Source organism: Nicotiana tomentosiformis, chromosome 6, assembly GCF_000390325.3.
Source record: "Nicotiana tomentosiformis chromosome 6, ASM39032v3, whole genome shotgun sequence".
NCBI classification, from domain to species: Eukaryota; Viridiplantae; Streptophyta; class Magnoliopsida; order Solanales; family Solanaceae; genus Nicotiana; species Nicotiana tomentosiformis.
The window spans coordinates 132615111-132631711 of NC_090817.1; the positions used below are offsets into that span (position 1 = coordinate 132615111).

The window sequence follows — 16601 nt, forward strand, 5'->3', positions numbered from 1 at the left end:
AATAAAAAGTCACATTAGTAAATGTATAGTACTAAATACTTGTTAATTTAATAAAGAATAAATAAGAAACAAACAATTTATTTTTATATGATGTGTATCTTTTGATTTTGTATAGATTTTGTTATATTTCTACACACTATATTAAATAATAAAATAACAACTAATATTTATTATAATAATATGATATATTAGATCATAATTTTATAAGATTAATACTTTGTCAAATTATTCTCGCGCAGGTTCTAGTACTAATAAAGGATTAAAAAGCAAGGGCAAACTTAAAAGAAACCTATAGAAAACAAGTTTAAGTGATGCGTGTGCCAATCACATACAAATTACTTGACACGTTGTTTCTATTTTTCACATGGTTGATCCGCTTGTTTTTATCTTCGAGGAAATGGGTAATGTATGCACGAGTTTTAGACTAATCTTAGCATTTAAGAAAAAAATTAATATGGCATGTGATTAACAGCAATAACAACATAGTGTAATTTTACATTGTGGGATATGGTAGGATAAGAGTATGCAGACCTTACCCTTCCTTGTGGGGTAGACTATAGAGATACTGTTTTCAAAATAATTCTAATCAGATTTGAACAAGAGAACAGTAATAAGGAGGTCATGTCAGAAACACTAAAGAAAAAATATTTACAACAATACAAAGCATTAATATAACCAAGCAGGGCTGCAGGGGGACAAAAGATGCCACTGGACACCAAAAATAAGAAAATACTAAAATAATAATACTAGTATTGGTATGGAAAACAAAAACAAACAACCAAAACAAACCTAGCGGATACTGAAATATCATGTGATCATGTCCTAAATTTTTTACGTGTTTACATCGTATCTTTCGTTGTACTAAGTTCCTTTAAACTTGTTTCATAATTAATGATGAATTTTTTTTGTAAGTTGTTTTTATTTTTTCTTTGATACATATTTTTGAAGTAATCAAATGATTCAGTAAACAAGCTAGCTTATAGATCTTTATGTTAGCCAACACAACGCTTGAGACGATGATCAAAGAACTGTGATTCTATTGTATGCTATAAAGTCATGAACTAACTTTAGATGAACATATTGCTCTTCCTTTTTATCCTTCTTAAAATTAATGAGCAGCCTAACTTTTATAAAATGAAAACATATTACATGTCGACTGGAAAAAAAATATTATATGTTGTTCAAGTTTCTCTGAAGTGTGAATCAAATATAGTATTTTCACTCCAAACACTAAAATTTATGATATATTTACAATATGCATCCACAATTTTTGTGACAATATTATACTTTTCTTAATTACATGTACAGGTTAAAGTGAGTGCCGATGCATCCACTTTCTTAATTATATTTTAATTCTTTATTCAGTATTCAGTATTTGCTTTGAGGTTTGATTAGTCCGATCTTGTGTTAGAAAGTCCCACTTTGAGAGTAAACCTTTTCGGCGATTAGATTCTTAAATCTCAAACTCAAAATCTCTAGTTTAGATTTCAAAGGTATATACTACTCTATCACAAATTGAGTGGTGTTTACGCTAATCCACAATTTATTATTGAACTTCGGTGCACGCCCAAGTAGAAGAATATGCAAATTGAGGACTACCAATGAAATTTAGGGTCTACTTACAATATTTGCTTAAAGTTAAAGAGTTAGTTATTTAACTTAAAGAGAATAATTTGGTTACATATACATTTTCCTTAAAATTCTAAATTATTGTGAAAATTATTATTTTAATTAAAATACCTCTCAAAGCAATTGTTCAACTTTGAAATTTCCAGTTTAAGTAGAAATTGAAATAATTGACATACTTTTAAAAGCAATTATTAAAGTATAAATAGAACTTATTTCAATATTTTGCAAATAATATGCATGTTCGAAAGCCTATTTAACAGTTGCATTTAAGATTTATCCATTTTATTTTCCACGCAATAAAGAATCAATAAAAAGCTAGTGGTGTTCGTTGGATTCAAACTCCCTCCACTCATTACGATGACACTCTCTCTTCTCTCCCCTTCTCCGTCTGCTCTATGCTTTGTCGGTTCCACTTCTAATTCGTCGTCGGCTGACTTCACCGGCCATTTCAGAAAGCTATGGACAAGCAGAAGCAGAACCGGATCGGCACTTCCGGTTCTCACGAGAGCTTCTTCAGAGAAAGACGATGATAAACCGGCATTCAACCCGTTCGGTTTTGTCACTGACAATCCGTCTAGCCGAAGTGCAATTCAGATGCCTGAGAGTCCCGCCGAGGACGGAAACGTCGGCCAAATGCTTTACGTAACTCAATTTCCTATCTTAATTTTGTGACTTTACTGATACAACAGGCTAAAGTTTAGTGACTTTAATGATACAAAAAGTAGTCTTGTGAATTTACTGATAAAATGGGTAGAGTTTAGTTGCCACGCGTGAAATTAAACCTGCATTAGCGTAAATTACTAGTTCCAGCCTGAAATTCTTCGCAGAAATCATTGAAGGAACTTAGTGATTATTTCGTGTAGAGAATTGAAGACAAAGGAAAGGAATACGGATCATATGTCAAATCAGGAAAATTTAGGTGGTTTGTGAGAGAAACAGGTGAGATTTTTATTTGCATTCTGGTTGAATTGATTTTGTTTGTAGTTGAAGGACTTTAAAATGTTCAAGTTTGCCCATTGCAGGATCACCTGAAAGCAGACGCGGGACAGTTATATTTCTCCATGGAGCTCCAACACAATCATACAGCTATCGAGTTGTTATGTCTCAGGTTCTAATTCTGATATTAGATTTCACTACCTTTGGAGTTAGAAATTTTTGCTAACAGTATAGGATAGTCAGGACTGATAAGGACCTTGGCTCTTTTTGTGGTGCCTATTTCTATTTAGTGAATTATTAGTCATAGTATTAACTTGCTAGTATTATATTTCACATTTACTTAGCACTTCATGCATCTCAATTTTTATGGCATTCTTTCTACTTTGGGATGTTCCGAATTGTTTGATACCTTTTAATTTTTTTCTAAAATTTTCACAACTTTCAAGAATATTTAAATTCACTAAGCAAATTTTTAAAGTTGACGTGATGTTTTCTTTGTCACACTAACTTTTCGGTCATTACTTTAGTATTTTCTATTTTGAGACAATCTTTCTATGAAATTCATGACCTATTCAATTTTAAATTTCTGTTCTCAAACCAACTTTTAATATAGTATTTTCTTCTTCCATAATTATATAATGTATAAGTCAAAATGAACTTCTTACAATCCATCTCAATCAAATACAACAACAACAACATACCAGTATTATCCCACATCGTGGAGTGTGAGGAGGGTAGTGTGTACGCAGACCTTAGCCCTACATTTGTGAAGGTAGAGAAGCTATTTCCAATAGACCCTCGGCTCAGGAAAACATAAGTATCACATTAATTAAGAGATAGACAAGGAGGAACAACACCAAAAAGCCATGTAAAAGCAGCATAAAAACAACACGATAATAAGATGATCAAAATGAAAGAAAACGACGGGTAGTCAAAGAAACCTACTACCAACAGAATGTGAGAGTGCGTACTAATACTACCGGTATGAACAATCTAGATCACCTACCCTACTACCCAAATCCTCGACCTCCACACCTTCTTATCAAGGATCATGTCCTCGGTCAGCTGAAGCTGCGCCATGTCTTGCCTAATCACCTCTCCCCACTTCTTCTTCGGCCTACCTACCTCTGTAGGCCCTCCAATGTCAACCTCCTCACCGGGACATCTGTGGTTCTCCTCCTCACATGTCCAAACCACCTAAGCCTCGCTTCCCGATCTTGTCCTCAATAGGGGCCACACCCACCTTGTCGCAAATAACCTCATCCCTAATCTTATCTAACCTGGTGTGCCCGCACATCCATCTCAACATGCTCATCTCTGCTACCTTCATCTTCTGGACATGAGCGATCTTCACAGACCAAAACTCAGCTCCATACAACATAGTAGGCCTGACCACCATTCTGTAGAATTTACCTTTAAGTTTTGGTGGCACCTTCTTGTCACACAAAACACCAGAAGCGAGTCTCCATTTCATCCATCCTGCCCCAATACGATGTGTGACATCTTTATCAATCTCCCCATCCCCCTGAATAATAGACCCAAGATACTTAAAACTTCCTCTCCTAGGAATGACTTGTGAGTCCAGCCTCACCTCCTTTCCCCCTTCCCTGAGTCTCACCACTATTCTGTCTTGGTCCTGCTCAACTTGAAACCTTTAGACTCCAGGGTCTGCCTCCACACCTCTAACCTCACGTTCACACCGCCTCGCGTCTCGTCAATCAATACAATACCATCTGTAAATAACATGCACCAGACATCTGAACTTAGAAGATGCTCCCAGGCACGCTTCCCGAAACTCTTCTCTCCCTTCTTCCTCCTAAGACTACACCATCCCCACCAAGAGCCAAGCTTCCCGCGTCCAAACCCCAGTGAAGTTAACCGGCAAACGAGCCCTCACGCGCCCTCACGCGCGGCCAACTCGCGTGCTTTTCCGGCGAGATCTCAGCCACGCGCCGACGCGTGTGACTTTTTCCGGCGACTTTTCAAACTTTTTTCTTCAGACAACCTCCTCTCGAGGATTTTCCGAGCCTTCCTGTTTCGGTTTCACCAAATTCCGACGTCTCTTTCTTTTTCCAGCCATTAAACATCAGATTCCGGCGGAATCTAACATTTCTTTCTTCTAAATCAGTATTCACCCACTGTGATTACTACCAAACCTCCTTTTTTCACATAACCTAAGTAGAAGTTAGCACTAATATGGGAGAAAACAGGATATACTTCAATGCCGGCTTCAAATCTTTCGATATCACCAGATGGAATTCCAACAAAGACATATGGTTTGAATGGGTGGAGAGAAGTCGCAATATGATGAGACGCTCATCCATGGGCAGAAAGACAATGGAATAGATTTGCTACGTACTTAAAGAAGCATCGAAAGGCCACAAGAATTTAGTAAAGAGATGGAAAAATAGGGACCAACTAACAGAATATTTATGTACTAGGAAATTCAATGCCCATGGAAGGTATATGAGTATTTTGTCATTAAAGGGAGAAGGAAGATCAGTCATTATTATCCCAGAGTTGGCCTCGAATGCAGGCTGGAAAGACATAGCATTTAAGATAGAAAGATTCATTTATTATGCTCCCAAGCTGAATGTCACAGTACCACCCAGAAACACGGTGGATAACTACCCTTATGTCAAAGCAGTTAAGGAGATTAAATGGCAATCCAATACTCTCCGAGAGGCAGATGTCAGTACAAAAAAAGGAGATATCTCTATTTTGGAACCACCCGGAATGGAGAACACTGGTTTGCTGAAAAGATGCATTATTGGGTTTGGAACCACCCGGAATGGAGGACACTGGTTTGCTGAAAAGATGGAAATCACCGAGAGATGCATTATTGGGTACTTTGGGAAGGAAATCACCGAGAGACCCTCATTAGCAGACATAAGGCGATGGGCTACTGCTTTATGGAACAAAGCCTTTGGGGTCAACACATATGAGATGACTGGTAACATGTTTCTATTCGAATTTCCGAATAGATACATGGCTGAGCAGATTCTTCAAGGAGAATGGAGATGGAAAAAGTTCAAGTTTCATCTGGAATGGTGGAACTACACTGTTGGTTGCATACCAAACTCTCAAATTGTGAAAACCTGCTGGATTAGAGCCATGGGGATTCCCCTATATCTGTGGTCACAAAAGATCTTCAAAGAAATAGGAAATCTCTGCGGGGGATGGATAGCTACTGAAGAAGAAACTGATCTCAAAAACCATCTCAAGTGGGCCAGAGTTCAAATTGCTGGTGATGACAGAAAGATACCTAATGAGATTGTGATTGAAAGAGAAGGGATCAGATTTTTCATTCCAATATGGGCTGAAAAACAGGCAAGATTTGAACTGAAGTCGTCGGAAAACCTAGACAACGTCGGAGAAGATAAAGAAACGAAACTCACAAGAAACCAGTGGACAAAGGAACCCTATAAGCAGCTAATGGATAAAGGCAGTCAAACAGCTATAGACGTGATGGGCGAGAACATGGGGTGTACTGTATTGCAAATTAAAAATAAGGGAAAGGCACGTGTGCAACACATGCAAGGTCCAAGTTTTAATACAATTGATCTGGGCCTTAATGATCCAAATACTGAGTTGAAATTAAATGGGCCTGATTCTGCAGCCCAGGTCATTTTTAATGACCTTTTACGTGATCCCACTGAAGAAAAAAGAATGACGCCTTTTATTGAGGAACTGAGCAGCGCCTCTTGCTCGAAAATTCAAGAAACCAACGCAGGGGATCCAATTCCCACTGCAAATCTTGAAATTATGGCACATGCAATACCACACATGAACTGCGACCAGCCAGAATGTGTAACAGAGACAAGAAAATCGAGACAGAAGGCAGGGGAGGATACTATATGCATGAAAATGGGGGAAGATCAAGTTGATACCAGATTGGAGCACCAACAGCAGTTATGTCACCTCAATTCTGATCAAAATTGGGAGGTGGAGGAGGTTACTCCTCTCTCAGTACAACACCACAATTCAGTAATGGAAAAAGAGATGGATGCGACACTGTGGGTACATCAGAATATGATTAAATTGGGAAAAATGTTCGGAATAGATTTTCAAGGCCACGAAGAAGAAGAACTGGAGTTACTCATGCAAATTGACAACTGTAGACAAGTCAGAAGATTGGAGACAGAGGTGGAGGTGAAGAAACAAAGGTTCAAAGGCTCACTGGAACTAAAAGGTTTGGCCTCTTTTGATGTCAAATTTAAGAGTGATGGGAAAAGAAATAGGGAAAAAGATCTGTCTATTATTACAATATGAAGATCAATTTAATAACATGGAATGTAAGGGGATTAAATGACAAGAAGAAAAGGGAGATCATAAAGAGTCAAGAGTACAATTGGAAGACAGACATTATTTGTCTGCAAGAGACAAAATTGGAGGGGGAAATCAAGGAAATTGTCAGTCAAATTTGGGGTGGGAGATGGGTGAGGTATGCATGTTTAGAAGCTAGTGGCACGAGAGGGGGAATTTTGTTACTATGGGATTGCAGAGTATGGAAAGGGGAGGTGTTACAGATTGGTGCATACACTTTGACATGCAAGTTCGAGGCTCTTTTACAGAACTTCCAATGTCATATAACAGGGGTATATGCTCCTAATTGCAGAATAGAAAGAAGAACAGTATGGAGGGAAATTGGTGCAGTGAGGGGCCTGATGGAAGGCCCTTGGGCAGTTTGTGGTGACTTTAATGTCACAAGGTACCCCTCTGAAAAACGGAACTGCTCGAGGAGGTCCAGTGAGATGGTGGAATTCTCAAATTTTATAGAAGACATGGAGTTGATAGATCTTCAACTCGAAGGAGGCTCCTACACTTGGTTCAAATGGGATAATCATACCACTGCTTCAAGAATTGACAGATTTCTAATTTCAGAAGAATGGGATGATAGCTTCAGAAATATCAAGAAAACTATCCAACAAAGGCTGATCTCTGACCATACCCCTGTGGCCCTACGTTGTGGTGCTTGGGAGCAAGATAAATCGTACTTTAAGTTTGAAATTTGGTGGCTGAATTCCGAAGGTTTTGATGACAGAATCAGGAATTGATGGTCTTCTTTTGAATTTTCAGGAAGACCAGACTATATTTTAGCTTGCAAACTAAAAGTTCTCAAAGGTAAGTTAAAAGAATGGAGCAGAAGTTGTAAGGGAAATCTGGGAATGCAAAAATCAAAACTGCTGAGTCAATTGACAGATTTTGATGCAACACAACAATCAAGAGCTCTGGCAGAGGAGGAATCAGTGAGGAAGGCAACTATCCTCATGGAATTTGAGGATCACCTCAAGAATGAAGAAAATGCATGGAGACAGAAATCAAGGGCCCTGTGGCTCAAAGAAGGAGATAGAAATACAAAGTTTTTCCATCGCACTGCTAATGCACACAAGAGATGCAACCATATTGACCAACTAGTGATTCAAGATGAAACAGTGGAGGAGCCAAACAGAATAAAGAATGAGATCATTGAATTCTACAAGAAGTTATACACAGAACCTGAAGAGTGGAGACCTGCAACCAATTTCGACAATTGTCCCATAATTTCAGAATTAGAGAAGGAGTCTCTACAAAGCAAATTTGAAGAGCAAGAGGTCCTGAGCTGCCTGAAGATGTGTGCAAGTGACAAGGCCCCAGGTCCTGATGGATACACAATGGGCTTTTTCATTAAGTACTGGGATATTTTGAAGCAGGACATCATGGAGGCTTTCAACAACTTTCATTCCCAGGAGATGTTTGAGAAAAGCTTCAATGCAACATACATAGCTCTGATTCCAAAGAAAACGGGGGCCAAAGAATTGAGAGATTTCAGGCCAATCAGTCTGATTGGGAGTTTCTACAAGCTGCTCTCAAAAGTCTTGACTGAAAGACTTAAGAGGGTGGTAGGCAAACTAGTAGATGCTCAACAAATGGCTTTTATCAAAGGAAGACAAATAATGGATGCAGTATTGATTGCTAATGAAGCTGTGGACTCAAGAATCAAACAGAAAAAACCAGGAATTCTATGTAAACTAGATATTGAGAAGGCTTATGATCATGTCAACTGGAGATTTCTGCTGAAAATGTTAGAACAAAGGGGTTTTGGACAGAAATGGGTCAATTGGATAAAATTTTGTATCTCTACTGTCAGATTCTCCATTCTCATAAATGGATCTCCTGAAGGCTTCTTCCCTGCTTATAGAGGTCTAAGACAAGGTGATCCCTTATCTCCCTTCCTTTTCATTATAGCCATGGAAGGCCTGAACAACATGATTAAGGCAGCTAAAGTCAATTTATGGGTTAAAGGTTTTGAGGTTGACAGGAATGGATCAAACAGTCTAGAGATCACACATCTCCAATATGCTGATGATACTCTAGTCTTTTGTGATGCCGAAGAGGAGCAACTGAGGTTTCTGAGGATTATCTTGGTTCTGTTTGAGGGAATCTCAGGACTCCACATCAACTGGAGAAAGAGCCACATTTATCCCATTAATGAAGTTTATAATATGGAGCAACTGACATTTGTACTGGGAGGAAAAGTAGGGTCTCTACCTACTATATACCTTGCGATGCCGTTGGGTGCAAGATCTAAATCCAAAGAGATTTGGAACTCAGTTATTGAAAAATGCGAGAAGAAGCTGTCAAGGTGGAAAGCACAATATCTATCAATGGGGGGAAGGCTAGTCTTAATCAACTCAGTATTAGACTCACTTCCTACTTACATGATGTCTTTGTTCCCAATTCCAGCTGGAGTTATACAGAGATTAGACAAACTCAGAAGATCATTCCTTTGGCAGGGGAATAAGGAACAAAAGGTCTTCCATTTGGTCAAATGGAAATCCCTCACAGTGGCGAAAAGGCAAGGTGGTCTGGGAATCAGAAACTTGAAGAATCAAAGCAAGACTCTCAAAATGAAATGGCTATGGAGATATTCTCAAGAATCCCAAAACTTATGGAGCAAAGTGATCAAAGCTAAGTATGGTGAGGAAAATAACTGGGTGTCAAAGAAAGTCAGCACATCATATGGAGTTAGTGTGTGGAAATCCATCAGGGCACTTTGGCCTACAATGAAGAATCACACTTTCATTAGAGTGAATAATGGAAAGAAAACATCATTCTTGAATGATAACTGGTTGGGACATAGATGCCTAAAGGAACTTTACCCTGATATGTTTGGTTTGGCACAAAACCAACAGAAGACAGTAGCTGAAATGTGAACTTCTCAAGGCTGGGAACTCACCCTTAGAAGACTGTTATATGATTGGGAGATAGCAAGACTAACTGACCTCTACAACAAGCTGAAAGCATTCAAAGGAATACAGGAAGGGGTGGACTCACTTTGGTGGCAGAGGCACAATAGAGGGGTCTATCAGGTGAAGGCAGCATATAAGATTTTGAATCAAAGTGATATACAGATAAATGATTGGCCATAGAAGCATATATGGAGAACCAAGATTCCCTATAAGGTAGCTTGTTTCACTTGGCTACTAGCAAAGGAGGTTGTCTTAACCCAGGATAATCTCATAAAGAGAGGAATCTCTTTGTGTTCAAGATGCTTTCTATGCGGGGAAAATGCGGAGACAGTTAGCCATCTATTTATACACTGCAAGATAACAGACCAACTATGAAAATTTTTTATTAGTCTAAGGGGTATTTCATGGACAATGCCCTGCAGGATTACAGAAGTTCTTTTTAGTTGGGAAGAAGCTGGAGCTGAAGCAACTAACAGAGATAGATGGAGGACTGTTCCAGCATGCATCTGGTGGACAGTTTGGAAAGAAAGGAATGCTAGATGTTTTGAAGACAGAAGCAACTCACTGCAGAAGATCAAACTTAATTGTATTCTTCTTTTTTGTTTTTGGTGTAAACAGATTTACACAGAAGATACACTGTCAATCCTAGACATACTAGGATCTTGCTGGGACTGCACACTAGCACATCCAGCTAGCATTTACCTGTAAATATGGTTCCCAGTACAACCTATGTACTGACTTTATTAATATATACTAATGTTATCAATTCAAAAAAAAAATAACATGCACCACGGCATCTCAATCAAATAATGTCTTTTAAAATGGTGTGAATCACGAATGTAGTGGAGTAGTTTTCGATTATTATCCGAGTTTTAGAGGATGCCTCTCTGCAAGATCCAGAAAATTTATGGGGATGCTCTTAAAATAGATACTTGACGAACTGACTATGTTCAAAAGGCAGGTGGTATGATATTTTAAAGAATTCCTTCTTGAGGAGAACTTACATAAGATGATTTGGTAATTTTATTGATTTTCTTACTGTCTTTTCGCTGTTATCATCTTTAGACTTAAAAGATATGAATGTGATCCTGGTCAGAAGCATGAGGAATTCGTCTAATCACCATATAACTTGTTCTTCAGTTTTATCTGTTCCGAATATCTCTCAATCTTTTTATCTTCTTGATAATGTTGGTCTTTATTGTTCAACAACAAGATTTTTCTCTCTGGCTAGATGGCGGATTCTGGGTTTCACTGCTTTGCACCTGACTGGATCGGATTTGGATTTAGTGATAAGCCACAACCTGGTTATGGTTTCGACTACACTGGTATCGAGGCCTTCTCACTTTAAACTTCAGTTTACTTCATCTGAGTGTTGTTTTCTTAACCAGGAAACATTATGAAGTTCTGAACAATTTTACTGGCAGAGAAAGAGTTCCATGAAGAGTTCGAGAAGTTACTTGAAGTCCTGGGAGTGACGTCTCCATTTTTCCTCGTAGTTCAGGTCTGAGTGACATTAACCAAGCTGGGATTGAAAATTTTATGTTACATATCGAAGAATATTATTGGCACTGGTCAGTATAGGACGATAGTGGATGGTGTAGATTTTGGTTGAACTAGGAAGAAAATTTTCTTTTTCTAATAGATTTTTGTCTTTGTGAATTTTTACTCTACGTAGCTGCATGATTAGCTATTGGCCTCTATTATGGGAGGTTATAAATTATCAATTCTCCTACATATTAGAGTTTGATTAACCAAGAAATTTTTTCTTTTTGTTAATACTGAAATTCAGTCTGTGAATAATTTTTTTTAACAGAAGGATATATAGAAATGAATAGAAGTGTGAACTAATTAATAAATGCTTCTTATCTGTTATTTTTGCTATCAACGAATTGAAGTGATACTAAACAAGTGCCAATACTGAAGTATGCATCGTCAGACAGGGAAATGACCATATTCAAAATAAAGGACATGAGACAGATAGGAAAATTTTGTTGAAAGTGTTGTGTTCGAGAAGTTTTTGGTGTGCACATGACAACCTAAAAGAACTACCCTTCTATGTAAACTGTCGATCACTGCCCCAATGAGGCACCAAGTATTTATCTTAAATATAATCAGCTTTCTTGCACTTTAAAAGCTATTTTACTGCATTTCTTGCTTGTTATAATTTTAGGTTTCTTGCATTTGTAGATGGTTTTATAAGTTATCAATTTCTTAAAATAGAAGCAAAATTTTTGAATTTCTGCTCAGGTGCTTAACTTTATTTGATAATATATTTGTAGGGATTCCTTGTGGGTTCATACGGATTGACTTGGACTTTGAAAAATCCCAGTAAAATATCAAAGCTTGCAATTCTGAACACTCCACTGACTGTTTCTTCACCTATTCCTGGACTTTTTCAGCAGCTCAGGTTTCATTGTCTGTGTAGTTAATCAATTGCTTGCATCTCATGGTACATTGACTGCTCTTAATTGTTGCAAGAATATTGACTGCTCTTTTCACATATTATGGTATTCAAATCCGTAATTGGAAGCCCTCTGTGCCCTTTTTGGGTCTTTAGTATTTTTTCATCTTTCACCAGAAGTGAATGCAATATTTCTGGGGAAGTTAGCCTCCTAATTGTATTTACGTTTAATATGCCCTTTATGTAGGAAACTGAAAACTACAGGGCATCAAACTGAATGATTTCAACTTAGATGCTTCACTTTGCTTAAGGGGCATGTGTTATGTGTACATGTGAAAAATGTTCTGTACCCTTTTACTCCATATTAGTAAAGAATGAAGTTAGGCTATTAAAAATAGCTTCAATATATCTGGTCAACCTGAATTTTCATCAAGATGACATGAAAGCATGATGTTTCTCAGAGATCTGGTGTTGCTAGGATCTCACTTTTGTCAAGGAAATGACCCATAAAAACCCAGAAAAACCCCTGGTTTTTGTCTTCCACGCGTAATATTAACACAGACTGGGATTCTATTATATTGAGCTTTCTATTTGAGGTGGCCCTTTATTGTTTTAACAACAAAGAACTTTAAACTCCAAAATATTTTGGTTGCAGCACTTCGGCATGCTCGCCATCACAAACCTACATATACATAAATGTGTAGTTATCTATATAATATCATGGGAACTAGGTAGAAGCTGTTTTGTTCCTCATATTGTATCTCTAACATGCTGTGCTTATCTTTCTTCCTCTACTCAGGACATGAGTAGTTTTCTCAAGATACCACAAGAGGTTGTGATTCATAACACCTCAGTGGATACTGCTAATCAACATATATAGAGGAAAATTCTTGTTTTTTTGCTGTCTGTTCTTCTGTTCATGAAGAGAAGTTTGCTTCATTGCTTTTGAGATGTTCTGTGTTCATTTAACTGCTTGTTTTTTAACTGAACTGTCACTTAACTATTTTCTAATTGAACTTCTCTTCTTTGTTTATGTACTAGAATTCCCTTCTTTGGTGAATTTACTTCCCAGAATGCAGTAATGGCAGAGCGCTTTATTGAAGCAGGTAGCGCGTAGGTATCCAAAATGCATCTTACAATTTGAGAATTTTTTGAATTAGATCTGTATGATTTTTACCACTTCGATTGATGTTAATTAGTTGCTATACTCGCCTATGTTTTAGAACAGAAAGTATTAAGGATACAAAACACTGAATCCTCAAAATTCTCTTTCTGAACTTGCAATAATATTGACATCTAATGTTTAGTGATATCATGGTAATGGACCTACTAAATAGAAGAATTGGTGATGCACTCCCCAGTTCCTATGAGTAACTACATTTTACAAAGCTATTTTCTGCGGTTCGCCTTTACCATAAGAATACAAAAACCTGGTACCTTGTTCTGTGTTGGTTGTTCTCTCTTCTCTCATCTCCCTCACACTTCCATGTTGCTCTTTTGTACTTTTGGCCAATGTGGATAGATATGCGAAGGAAAATCCTCTATCATGCTCATTGAAATTTATCTTCAAACAGCTAACCCCCTATTAGAACTGAGCATAGATAGCTACATTATTTTCCTGCATGTCTAATCACTTGTATCCATGGATTATGGCTTTTGAGAATCCACATGAGTTGATAATCTTAGAAGTTGGAGCTAATGCACTGTTACCTTGAATATTAACACCAATTTATAACCTTGCAAGGGGACTACGAAGAAGTTTGAATTTGTTCACATTGACTATACCAAATCCCCATGCGAATACAAAATAAATATATAAACTATGGCATGAAAAGTTGCTATAGATTTTAATGTACTAGAAATTTATTATCCTCCACTTAATCTTAATCATGGCCTACAACTTTCTTATGTAACAAAATGCTACCATGACAGCTACGTCTTAAAGCTGGAGAAGGCTGACGTGTACCGGCTACCATATTTGGCAAGCAGTGGACCTGGATTTGGTTTGTTACCTGCATCTTGTTCTACAACTTTTCAGAAACAGATATAGCTGTATATGTTCTTATTCTCTTTCATTTCAAGCCTTATTTATTTTGGCTTAACATGCTTAATCATCTAGCAAAACTTTGCTGCAATACACATATCGTCGCTCCTGAAGGAAGTGTTTACCGAATTCTCGAACATGCTTTTGGGGGCCATGCCGTCCACCTCATCTTTCGGATCTCCCAAGGGGTTGTACCTTTCCACTTAAATTTGATTATATGATAGTTACACTCATGCGCTAAACGCCATATAAACACCGTTCTTTGACGGCTATCAAAAAGATTAGCAACCCTTTGATCGTCCATTAACGTTAATGCCTCTGATCAAAGATATACAAGAAAAATAATTCATACAAGAAAGTGTTTGAATTTCCAGAACAGATAGTGGACATTCATGACCAGCTGAGTCCTGTGCTTTCAAGGTTTATTAAGCCTAGTAGTATCGAATGAGGCATGAAGTCATGCACCAGAGAACTCATTATTATGAAGAATGAAACAAAGTGATTATGTACTGCTTAGAGAACACCACGTCTTAGTTTTTTTAGAAGTCTAAAGATTTTTGCAGCAAAATTTATCTTTTAAGTACTTGGGATTATAAAAAGTGTATTTGAAGAAACATTACAATCTTTAAAACTTCTAATCATGTTTTATTGACTAATCCCTAGTCTGAGAACTGTGTGCTTTGAAATCTCAGCTTTACTGGAAGCAGCAAGAAAAGCTAATTTCAGTGAGATTGCAAGTCAAATATCATCCGGTTTTGCATCTGGAAGGTATTTAATCTACTTTCATCTTCTTTAGTTATGCCTGTTTGCATGAAGTTGTGTATATAGCAGTTTGGTATGTCTTCACTGTGCATATTAGGTTTATTCCTGAGAGCAAGCAACAAGGCTCAATCCTTGTAATTGTCAAAGTTGCGCAGTGATAGAGTTTGATATTCTAAATCCAAATTGTTTTTCTTGCTCTGTTGTTGCTTTCCCTACATTTAGGCAAATTGTTGACTAGATGTCATAAACTATGTTAGCTACGTGGCTTCACTTTTTTATGTGAAGAAGTGCAGAAGCTCAGTCTTACTTCAAGAGCTAATGAATGTTGCCTGTTTGCTTTGCACATATTAGATGTAGTTCAATTATTAATTTCAATTGTATGTCTTGTTCTACCTTAATTATACCTCTAAGGACACCAGTGACTTCCTATACTTGACACATGCCAGCATATGACAATGACTAAAGGTCTTTACTATTCCAAATATATCAAAGTTCTAACTGCTTCTGATGCTGATTTTTCTTCCTTCTGGGGAATATGGGAACTCGGTCTGTTACTTTCAGCTGGGATAAACCAATTTTAGTTGCTTGGGGAATATCGGATAAGTATCTCCCGCAATCAGTTGCGGAGGAATTTCAGAAGGGAAATCCCGATTCTGTCAAGCTTAAGCTGATTGAAGGTGCTGGCCATATGCCACAAGAGGACTGGTAATAGATTTCAGCCTTTTACTTATATGGATATTAGCTCATGTAACTGAAGAGAGTTTTCACGAGTCAGAGCTGCATTCTTTTGACAGGCCGGAGAAAGTAGTTGATGCTCTTAGAATGTTTTTCCGTTGATGCATGACCTTCAACCATGGATTTTCAACTACTCCATATGTTATTCAACTTGCAGCAGTGTTTAAGGTGCCCTCTTTACTAATTTGAAAAGCATAGTGGAATTATTATGATTATGACAACTCAAAAATTGCGAAAATTAGCCCTTTTAGTTGAAATGTAAAGGCAATCGTGTGTAACGGCAAAAAATAATGGTTGAACTCGTATTAGATTGCGTGCGTTTACATTGCCAATGACCTATACAGATATATGGATGTGAAGTTATGTCCAAAGAGTTTCTGTATTAGTGTAATTTAATCTTCACAGTGAGTTACTTTAACTCATGCTTAAAATAATTATTTTACTAGTTGATTTTTAAGTAACGTAATACTGTAAAATGTTTTAAAATCTTTAATTTGTACTCTTAACAATGCTTTACCATCTTTTCTAGATTATCCACGACGCTCGCTAAAGCTTACAAAAGATAGTTATGTGTGGTTGATTGAAAATAACCTTATAGTGTCAAAGACTTTTTTCCATCAAGTATAAAAATTAAAATTCTTTTTTTTTGGGTATAAAAATTAAATGCATATACATTTACGTACACAAAGATTTTATGGTTGGGGGGGGGGGGGGGGGGGGTAGAAAGTACCAATGAGAAGGAAGACAACTAATTACTGTAGAGTGAAGAGGAGCCGAACATGATTTTCATCCATTATTGTCGCAAATTTAGCGAACCGAGCACTCGACCGATTATTACAAGCAAAAAATCACGAGCCAAACG

The 16601-nt window shown here is 37.4% G+C and overlaps 1 protein-coding gene across 1 annotated transcript; it reads left to right on the top strand.

The window, feature by feature from the left end:
- The first annotated feature begins 1927 nt into the window (after positions 1 to 1927).
- On the top strand, positions 1928 to 16110 carry LOC104089100 (uncharacterized). The gene is made up of 11 exons (XM_009593919.4): positions 1928 to 2271; positions 2493 to 2568; positions 2652 to 2737; positions 11029 to 11122; positions 11222 to 11298; positions 12077 to 12204; positions 13240 to 13311; positions 14131 to 14201; positions 14935 to 15010; positions 15566 to 15709; positions 15799 to 16110. Exons 1-11 carry the CDS (start codon positions 1987 to 1989, stop codon positions 15839 to 15841), a joined length of 1152 nt encoding a protein of 383 aa, XP_009592214.1. The 5' UTR covers positions 1928 to 1986; the 3' UTR covers positions 15842 to 16110.
- The last annotated feature ends 491 nt before the right edge of the window (positions 16111 to 16601 follow it).